This window comes from Neophocaena asiaeorientalis, unplaced genomic scaffold, assembly GCF_003031525.2.
Source record: "Neophocaena asiaeorientalis asiaeorientalis breed wild unplaced genomic scaffold, Neophocaena_asiaeorientalis_V1.1 scaffold487, whole genome shotgun sequence".
Taxonomy (NCBI): domain Eukaryota; kingdom Metazoa; phylum Chordata; class Mammalia; order Artiodactyla; family Phocoenidae; genus Neophocaena; species Neophocaena asiaeorientalis.
The window spans coordinates 1743488-1754019 of record NW_020173398.1 but is presented as its reverse complement, the minus strand read 5'-3'; the positions used below and the strand labels follow the sequence as shown (position 1 = coordinate 1754019).

The following is a 10532-nucleotide window of genomic DNA, read 5'->3' as shown; positions in this document are numbered from 1 at the left end:
TGGCCTCCTTTAAATATTTGTTTGGGGCTTCCCTGGTGGCACAGTGGTTGAGAGTCTGCCTGCCAATGCAGGGGACACGGGTTCGTGCCCCGGTCCGGAAAGATCCCACATGCCACGGAGTGACTGGGCCCGTGAGCCATGGCCGCTGAGCCTGCGCGTCTGGAGCCTGTGCTCCGCAACGGGAGAGGCCACAACAGTGAGAGGCCCGCGTACAGCAAAAATAAAATAAAATAAATAAAAATAAAATATTTGTTTGACTGTAGCCAGGAAAGTAAATAATTAGATTTTAGGTGGGATATATTGAGTCCTCCTGAATTCTCCAATGTAGCTATTACCAGAGTCTTCTTTGGGGGGCCCTGGTACCAATGATAAACCCACTGTAAGCAAAACACTCTGCTAGGTGCTGGGGTTTCAGGAGTGAGGAGGACACAGATTTGGCTCTAACAGCTTATATTGCACATTATTTGATTATAAGTGGGATACATGATTCAAAGTTGACTTAGGGGCCCTTGGAGCAGAAAGGCTTCCATAAGGAAGTAATACTTATGTTCCAAAGTGAAGATGAAGAGGAATTTATCAGGTAAAGGACAGAAGGGAAGAGGAGAAAAGAGCATCAGTGAGCCTGGAGGGAGAAGAACCCAGTGAATCGGAGGAAGAAGGCAGTGAGAAAAGGATGAGAGAGTTGAGGTACAGCCAATCACTCAGGGGCTTTGGGGTCACATTAATGATTTTATCTGCATCCTAAGAGCCGCTGAGAGGTCTTAATCTCTCAGGTTAGTGATACAACCAAGATTTGCATTTTGAAAAATCATTCTATCTTGTGACTAGGTAAGGGCAGAAAGGTGGGCATAAGAGCGGAGGTAAGGGGTGAGGGTCAAGCTGCAGCAGGAGAGAATGACTGCAAAGGGGGAGAAGTGAGGGGACTGTCCTCACTCACTAGGCAGTGAGAATGGTGTGTCACTCTTAACTAAGAGCTCTGTGGGGGACACAGGTGCCCAGGAGGCCTTGCTGGGTAGTTCTCATCCTCCCCAGGTTTTCCCTTCATGCCCAAGGAAGCCTTTTGGAAAAAAAGTCTCCATAAGGTCACTCCTGCCTGAGTTGCTCTCAGCTCCAGGCATACTCTGAACACTCTGGGAAGCCGCCAACTCCTAGCACTTGAGAGACCCCCGTGTACTTGTGAAATCTTTTTTTCAAATTAGGTGATCTCCAAGGTGAACTTCCTCTCAGGTATCCTGCAGGGAGCATGTGCATTCGCTCACCTCCCCACTTGATGTCAGAGCCTTGTACACCTCTCCTCCCTCTGCGAGCACTGCTGTCTGCCCCAGACTCTCCTGCTGCCCAGACACTCAAAGTTCTGCTGCATACACACCTCTACAGGATCAGCCACAGTTGCGCCGTTTATGCTTCTTCCTGAAAACATAGTCCAACCTTTTTTTCGTTGATTTTGTGGCCTTACTCACAAGTGGACTGTCTGAGAAGTTTCCAACCCACTTGTACACTGATCTCGATGGAGAGAGTGAAACGGGGACAGGAAGGCTTACCATTTAAGGCTTATCTGAAATGATTTTGTTTATAGATAAAACACATGCATACACACATGTATACATACATACAAATGCTGGTGGTCTCTGATCACGTGGCCAAGTTTTCCTTGATTTCCTCCATAAATTTATTACAATTTCCAGTCTCCCCTGCTGAACAGAAAACTGCACTGTAATTCACTCTATTAAATAAATGACATAATTTCATTGTTTTCTTTCTTTAGAATTTTCACTGATTAACAATTAACTGGTTCAGTGTGGTCTTAACATAAATTAGAGGTGGGAAGGAGGAACTTATTTTCATGCTAGGTAAACATCTGAGAATCAAAAGGCCGGCGCTTACCATTCCACTCCTAATTTGATGGCAGCCCATCAGAAAATGGCTCCACCTCAGGCATTTTTTCCTTTCCTTCAAGGTTGATGTGGTTGAATGACCTTGCTTTTTCAGAGCTTCTGCAGCTCTTATTTGGACACCTTCGTTGGGGGCTCTAGCCCCCAACCACTCCCCAGTCTTTAGCTGTTCCTGATGAGCCCTTGCTACCCTCCCAGACCTACGGTCACCTTGCTCCAGGTCCCCGGGAGTCAGGAAAACACACACTGATGGGTTTTTATCACCTGCTTTAGCACCTCCACATTTCAGAAAACATTTCACACAGAGGAGTTCAAGATCCTAGGAATCAGTCCGCATTTTATTTTACAGTACATTCATATGAGTTCCTGCCTTTCCAAGGTAATCATATCACATTCAGGTTAGCACTGCTGGTAACAAAACTGTACAACTACCCTGGCTTCAAAAACAAGATAGGATGATACACATTAACACTTCTTTCCCTTTAATACTGCAGAAGACAATACATCACAAAAATAAAATCACATGCCTTTTACAGTCCAGTGTGAAGGCATGTTACTTATGTTAAAATTAAACCATTTGGGACATGAGGAGAAAAAGAAGAGCTTCAAAGCTTACGATGTCTACAGTCTCCCCCACACCATCTTTCTCTTCTAACCGCCAGCTGGCACATTCAGCATCAATGCCTTGGGAAGAGGGGCCAGAAGAAAGCAGGGGATCATTTGACTCTGAAACTCATGGCTTCTTGGGCTACTTCTGTAAAAAACTACTTAAATAACCTAAAATTCTAAAAAGAGTTCATATTAAAAAGGGATGGTAATATAGAAAACACCTGGAGAAAATTCCTCCAGTGACTGATGGAAAATATAAGCCGCAAACATTTCACAAAAACGGACAACTGTATCATATCCAGAAATATATTAAATTCTGAAAATTCACTTTTGCTTTACTGAATGAAAACACTGTGACCCATGTTCTGGTGTTGAATCAGTTCAGAAAAACAGCTGTAACCTCCATCTGCGATATTTATCATGGGATATCTTGCATCATTACCATGTCAGAGTGCAGCTGACTGATACCCCCAACCCTTGAAAAATATAAGAAGCCAAACTGAGCTATAATAAAAACTAGGACAGATTAGATAGGAGAAAATTCAGATGTGTGAGAAAGCAAGAAGTAAGACTTACTTGGGTCTTTTTCCTAGATAAAAAATATTGTTACAAAATGTTTTGGACCCAGGTCCAACACAGCTGGAATGATAAGTTACTGAAAATGCAAGCCCCCATCCAGAAAGACAGTGTGCTTATGTAGCACCTTTCTCATAGAAGTCCAATGTGCTTTAGTATAACTGTCAATTAATTGCATAATTAAGTGAATGATTCAGAATATACTTGGACTGATTGTTAATTCCAGTGATGAAAAGAGTCCCTGCCACTCGCTGCCAAGAAATTTTTGAGTCCTGAACTTATTAGGTTATGAATGAAATCGATATTCATATAGGCTGACTCAAAAGAAATACCACCCCTTTCAGGGCTGAAAAATATGATGGAAGAGAGAATAAGACACTTCTTAGGAAAGCCACATCTTTAGGAAAAAACACCTTATGAAAAACCAGAGCCAGTGCATATTGTACAACCCCTGAAGAAAACCCCCAGCAGCAGTGGAGAGCAAGGGGAGCAGTGATGATTTTGAAACCAGAGTGACTTGTAGCTAACGTCCTAACAGTAAATTCACATAGTGAAATGCAGAATAAGTCAACATATAGCCAAGGTTTACATTTATCTAGAAATATGTTTTATGCCTTAAAAAAAATTGCAATGCACTCCAAAAAAATTTTTTCAGATAATTCATGTACAACAGAAGGCACTGTTATTCGCATAAATCCATTGATTCTGCATGGCAAAACCTGAGACGTGCAATTCCATCCAATCCTCTAAAACCACCTTGGTCATTCATCCTTTGGAGCATATGCTTTGTCCTTTGCAGTCCAATGATTTTGTTGTTCTTTAATTTCATACATTACAGTAGCTGCTTAAAATATATATTTCAGGGTGAGAAAGGTCAAAGGGGATGCAGGGGTGGAGAAAGGTGATGCCGGACGCCAGGCAGTAACTGGCACAGCAGGTGGCACAAAGAGTAGCCCCGGGTCCCCTTGACCCTCTCCTTCCGGCTGACGTACCACGTAGCGATGACATTTGGTCGGTTGATCTTCCTTCTTTCAGTTGTTGGTGGGCATAGTCCCAAAGTTAAATGCAGAGAGGACTCCTTTGTTTTCAAAGGTGAAGCCTCCCTGTTGTTCAATCTTCTTCTTTGCCTCTAACATTTGCCAAGAGAAAGGGGGGAAAAGAGAGGAGTATTTAAGGTGACAAAGTTGGAAATAACCTCAAAGGGGCCAGATTCTTTAGAGTTAGTACTGTGAAGGAATGTGAATCGTGGTATTAATTATTCTGCCCAATTGAACATTAGCCTTTAATAAACCCGTGTCAGTAAGTACCATCATCTTGGTGTCTAGGGATGCAGAACCAGCAGATACGGAACACACAGATACAGAGGGCCCACTGCACCACACCATTTTAACAGGGGACGTGAGCATCCTCAGATTTTGGTATCCAAGGCAGGTCAGGGAAACAATCCCCCCCACACACAGATACCGAAGGAAGACTGTAGTTATATTTTCTATCTTGGAAAGACTATTTGCTAAAACTGAGCAAAATAAAAACAAGGCTCAAAGCTAGTGTTTATTGCTGAAAGGGCACTGACTTCTCACATCAGGAGGGCCGATACAGAATCTGTACAGGACTTAAAGCCTAAATCCAAACAGAAGAACCTGGGTTCTAAACTCTAGATTCGTATTCCATGATGTTCCCCACTAAAATACTTCTGTAATTACAAAATCTTCCATTAATTTCTAGGAGTGACCATAACAACGTCTGTGTAAAATAATTTCTCCAGCTCAAAAACTGAAAATCAACGAGAATCACTAACACATAAAGCCCAACAAATAGAAATGGAGAGTATTTCAATTTCTAGGAATACAAGCTCCCTGCAAGAATTCATAAAATGCTTTTGACCCATCTGTTGTTTAGATGTTTAGGTGGGTGACCCAGCTGATTAACTCCCCCTCAGCAAGATTCATCCCAACCTTTACATCTTACCTTTGGCTCCAAAATAGGATAAGGGTGTGAATAAGAACACCATTAAAGACACATTAACACATGGTGTTTCACAGAGCTAATATATCATGGATGATTAAAAAGATCATACAATAATGATAATTCCTTATTATCTTGAAAGGTTGGCCTCTAACAATTTTTAGAAAAGTATTTAGGTGCCACCAGGCTCGTAAAATAAAAGCTGAATACGGGCACTCTGACACATGCACTCCGATCTAGAAATCATGCTGGCTGACCTGCTACCGTCCTTCGGTGCTCGGCCAGTGTGTACACCTCCTGTAGCGCCCTCCTCTGATCCTCACTGAGCGGTGCCATCAGCAGCTGGTACCAGGCAGCATCCCGATTCTGCACAGCTGTTGTATTTTGGGGGTGTGTTGAGGGAGAAGGAAAAATAAAGGAGTCCAATGACAATTATTATTTCAGAGGATAACTAATAACACAATCAGATTACAATGAAATGATCACAGACAATAGGTGATAAAACTTATTCCAACAAAGGATTACTCCTGAGTACTCACTTTAGTACTCGACCCACGTGGGGCTATAAAGAAAGGTTGGGACATCACAAATCTGTTTTGCCTAGTTCTCTGCTCCCTCCCCATCTCCTCTTCTTCCTGGGTTTTTACGAACTATGAATGCTGCCTAAAATCCAGATCTTGGGAAACACCTTACTCACTTGTTACCATTTTCCTCAGGAATTCTTATGCTACCTGCTCCTTCAGCATCACTTCTATGCCAAAAACTCAAATTTGTACATTTAGGCAAAACTGTTCCCTAAGCCTCCTGGTCTTTTACTTTGGATAGCTCACCTCAAACTCAGTACAACTGTAACCAAATTTAATATTTTACCTCCCAAACCCTCCTTATCTCCCATTTCCATCACTAGTTCTATCAGTCTCCTAGTCAACCACTGTAAATGCCTAACATCTTTAATCATGCTCTCTCCACATCCAATTCTGTGCTGCTTTCTTGATGTCTTTCACTGATACGCTTTGTCCCATCAAATGCCATCCTCCCACTCCAGGGCTCTATTACTCCTAAATCAATAAAGTAATTTCCTAACCCTTGGTTCCCGAGTCTAGCCCCCTTCAGTTCTTTTTGGACATCATCATCAGATAATACCCCTGAAGGAAATTATCATATCCCCAAGGTCACCTCTTTACAGAAAAACATTCAAAAACACTCTAATGGGAAATGGGATAAAGACAATCTCAGTCCAGAATTCAAGACTGGGGGACTTCCCTGGTGGTCCAGTGGTTAAGACCCCTGCTTCCATTGCAGGGGGCACAGGTTCAATTCCTGGTCAGGGAAATAAGATCCCGCATGCTGCACAGCCAAAAAGAAAAAGGGAAAAAAAAACCCACCAGATTTCAAGGCTGGTACAATTTTACTACTTCACAGAGACTTTAAGCAGTGGTCCTTATATGCTGACTGAGCCAAAACTGGCTGCCTATCTCTTGAGGAGCATTTTCAAAATACATATGCTGAGATCCTACTCAAGACCTAAGAGCTTCTTTGTTGCCTATGATGCACACCCAGGTCTGGAAGTAACTGCCTTAGAGCGTACCCTCCACATCCCAGTCTCCATATTTACACTCTTATCTTCCTCATGCTTTGGAATATCATTCCCTGTACTCTCTACCTCTTGTTCCGGCTGAATTTCAATAAATCATAGAGGTGGTTCATTAATGGTATTTGTAACAACCAATACACTGGCATACTAAATAATGTCAATATATTACACTACCATTGCCTTGTTAGTAACAATATTTTATACACAAGGATGTTCAATTTAATATTGCTTGTAAAAAAGAAAAACCCTGGAAATATCTTATATGTCCATCAGTGGAAATAAGCTAAATTATGGTATTACCAGAGAAATATGATGTAACTATAAAACAACCTATTTAGTGGGATTTTTTCATTATAATTTGTTTATAATAATTTTCTAAATGCTTTCATTGGCTTATTATTTATTTTTAATTCTATAAGTTTTCCATTTATATCTTTCATTCTTCTACTGGGTTATTGGTCTTATTCATTTATAGAAGGCCTTTGTAATCTGTGGGTCTTAAGCCTATGACATGTACATGACAAATATTTTCTCCCAATCTTTGAGTTTCTAGTGTCCTTTGCTGTACAAATTGGTAAATTGCTTATGTAGTAAAAATCTACTCTCTATTGGACTCTGTTCATTCACATGGGGATTCTGAATTGCTAATAAGTTTATGGCCACAATTTTTTATTTTTATTTTTATTTTTTTTTGTGGTACGCGGGCTTCTCACTGTTGTGGCCTCTCCCGTTGCGAAGCACAGGCTCCGGACGTGCAGGCCCAGTGGCCGTGGCCCAGGGGCCCAGCCGCTCCGCGGCATGTGGGATCCTCCCAGACCGGGGCACGAACCCGTGTCCCCTGCATCGGCAGGCGGACTCCCAAACACTGCGCCACCAGGGAAGCCCCAATATGGCCACAATTTTTAAGCAACATATGTGAGATACTTCATTCTGCAAAAATCCTTATCCATTCATATCTAGAGGATGAACAATATATGCAGATACTCTTGCCTGTAATTACTTTTGTGAGGATACCCTGCAGCCTCACCCTGCCACTTTACAACGATTAAGGTTGCTGGGATTGGGTGATGGATGTTTCATTATGCTATTTGCTCTCATTTTGTGTATGTTTGGGGATTTCTATAATTAAAAATAAATTAAAAATTTAAAGGGAATCTAAACCAACTTGGGGGAAGATCCCAAAACAACTTCTAATAGATGGAAATGAAAAACATATCTGAAGATTCAGGGAGTAACAACATACTCAGCAGGGCTTGTGTAAAAAATTGATATTCATCCACACTATTGTCAAGGTCCAGTGGAGTGCTGAATCCCTCAAGGGCAGTTTCTTCCAATACTTCTTCATCCCAGTCATCATCATCTTCCTCCTCATCTTCACCTCTTCCATTATTTGACTGCATTGCTTGAGCAGTTACATTCGTCTCCTCTTCATCACTCGAAATCTCTTCTGTGAGTCCATTATTTATTTAAAAGGAATCAAACACATAAGGACAAAATATAAATTCCATAAAAAAAATAAAAATAATAAATGACATTCCAGAAATGGAAAAATGACCAAATGATTTTATGTAAAATTATAAAAATAAACCTTATCTTTACTGTAGTTGCTAAACTGAAAATGACTTTATCCTCCTCACTCAAAACAATTTCTATCTCTAAAGATGAACATTATTACTGTTTTACTATGGCTGCTTCACATCCATTAATATATACTATTTAGCCACAGATTCCCAAATTAACTTTTTTGTCAAAAAAGACATAAAATGATTATGTATTCAGTGCATGTGTTTTAAATAACAATGACCTACCACTGAGAATTTGAGTCTCTTAGCAATTAACTAAGTTGATTATGAACTGCTCGGAAATGCTCAAATGAAGAGGTCATTTCTGCTAATAGAAACAGAAAAATATAGAAATACAGAGGAAAAATAATTAGCTATATGTGGGTTAAAAAAATTGAAAGCTGAATTGTATATCCCCATAGATTCAGTTTCTATTTTCAGGGTTGGTCTGTTCCAAGCAGTTAGTCCAGTATTATAAATAACCGGAAGACAGTAAATGCAGAACGAAATCAACCTAAGAGGAGAAACCTGGAGTAAACCTAAACCAGTCAATATTAATCTAAACCTAGTTCTATAAAACACACCATACTGAAGTACCTGGATTCAACTGCAAAGTAGTTTTAGGGATAATGCAAGAAACCATAGTTTTGACTTACTAGAAAATTACTAGAAAATTACTAGAAAATTTCCCTCAAGTCATAATAATTATAACCCATTAGAGAGCAAAGCGAGAAATTATAAAGAATGCAACATACTGAAAAAAATTCTGTGATTGTCTGCATATATTTAGCAAAATAAACAATTACAAGAGACTCACTTCAGAGTTAAAGACACACACAGACTGAAAGTGAGGGGATGGAAAAATATATTCCATGCAATGGAAACAAGAAAGAAGGGGTAGCAATATGCATATCAGATAAAGTAGACTTTAAAACAAAGGCTATAACAAAAGACAAAAAAGGGCATTATATAATGATAAAAGGATCGATACAAGAAGAGAATATAACATTTGTTAACATATATGCATCTAAATATATAAAACAAATATTAACAGACATAAAGGGAGAAATTGACAAAAATACAATAATAGGAGGAAACTTTAACCCACCTACATCACTGGACAGACCATCCAGACAGAAAATCAATAAGGAAACAGTAGTCTTAAATGACACATTAGACCAGTTGTACTTAATAGGTATCTACAGGACATTACATCCCAAAATGGCAGAATACACATTCTTTCAAGTGAACATAGAACATTCTCCAGGAGACAACACATGCTAGGCCACAAAACAAGTCTCAACAAATTTAAGGGGAAAGAAATTATATTAAACACTTTTTCTGACCACAGCAGTATGAAACTAGAAATCAATTACAGGTAGAAAAATGGGAAACACATAAACATATGGAGACTAAACAACATGCTACTAAAACACCAATGGATGAATGAAGAAATTAAAGAGGAAATCAGAAAATACCTTGAGACAAATGAAAATAAAAACAGAACTTTCTGAAATCTACAGGACACAGCAAAAGCAGTTCTAATAGGGAAGTTTATAGCAATTCAGGCCTACCTCAAGAAACAAGAGATGGGGACATATATATCTGTATAACTAATTCACTTTGTTATAAAGCAGAAACTAACACACCATTGTTTAGCAATTATACTCCAATAAAGATGTTTTTTTAAAAATGCAAAAAAAGGGCTTCCCTGGTGGTGCAGTGGTTGTAAAAAAAAAAAAGAGAGAGGGCCCAAACAAATAAAACAAGAAATGAAAGAGGAGAAATTACAACTGATATCACAGGGATACCAAAAAATCATAAGTGAATACTACAAATATTTATATGCCAACAAATTAGACAACCTAGAAGGAATGGAAACATTTTTAGAAACATAAAATCTTCCAAGACCCAGTCAGGAAGATATAGACAATCTGAATAAAGAGATCACTAGCAGTGAAACTGAATTCATAATAAAAAGACTCCCAGCAAACAAAAGTCCAGGACTGGACAGTTTAACATGAGAACTCTATGAAATGTATAAAGAAAAGCTAATACCTATTCTTCTCAAACTATTCCAAAAAACGGAAGAGAACCCAAGTTCATCCTATGAGGCCACCAAAAGCAGACAAAGACACAACAAAAAAAGAAAGTTACAGGCCAATATCTCTGATGAATATAGATGCAAAAATCCTGAACAGAATATTAGCAAACCAAACTCAACAATTTATAGAAATGGATGATACACCACGATCCAGTGAGATTTATTCCAGGGATGCAAAGATGATTCAATATTCACAAATCAATCAGTGTGATACACCACATTAAAAAAAA

At 39.4% G+C, this 10532-nt stretch overlaps 1 protein-coding gene and 1 non-coding gene across 2 annotated transcripts in view; one reads left to right on the top strand and one right to left on the bottom strand.

The window, feature by feature from the left end:
* Positions 1-2202: 2202 nt before the first annotated feature.
* Positions 2203-10532, bottom strand: part of IPO8 (importin 8) — a 69667-nt gene continuing 61337 nt past the window's right edge. The window contains exons 23-25 of the mRNA XM_024747141.1: positions 7880-8083; positions 5300-5416; positions 2203-4206 (exon numbers count right to left, since the gene is read on the bottom strand). Of these exons, the coding sequence (XP_024602909.1) occupies positions 4109-4206; positions 5300-5416; positions 7880-8083 (419 nt within the window). The 3' untranslated portion in view covers positions 2203-4108. The remainder of the gene's footprint in view (positions 4207-5299; positions 5417-7879; positions 8084-10532) is intronic.
* On the top strand, positions 6303-6374 carry TRNAW-CCA (transfer RNA tryptophan (anticodon CCA)). Its single transcript has one exon. It is a non-coding gene; the product is annotated as a tRNA-Trp (tRNA).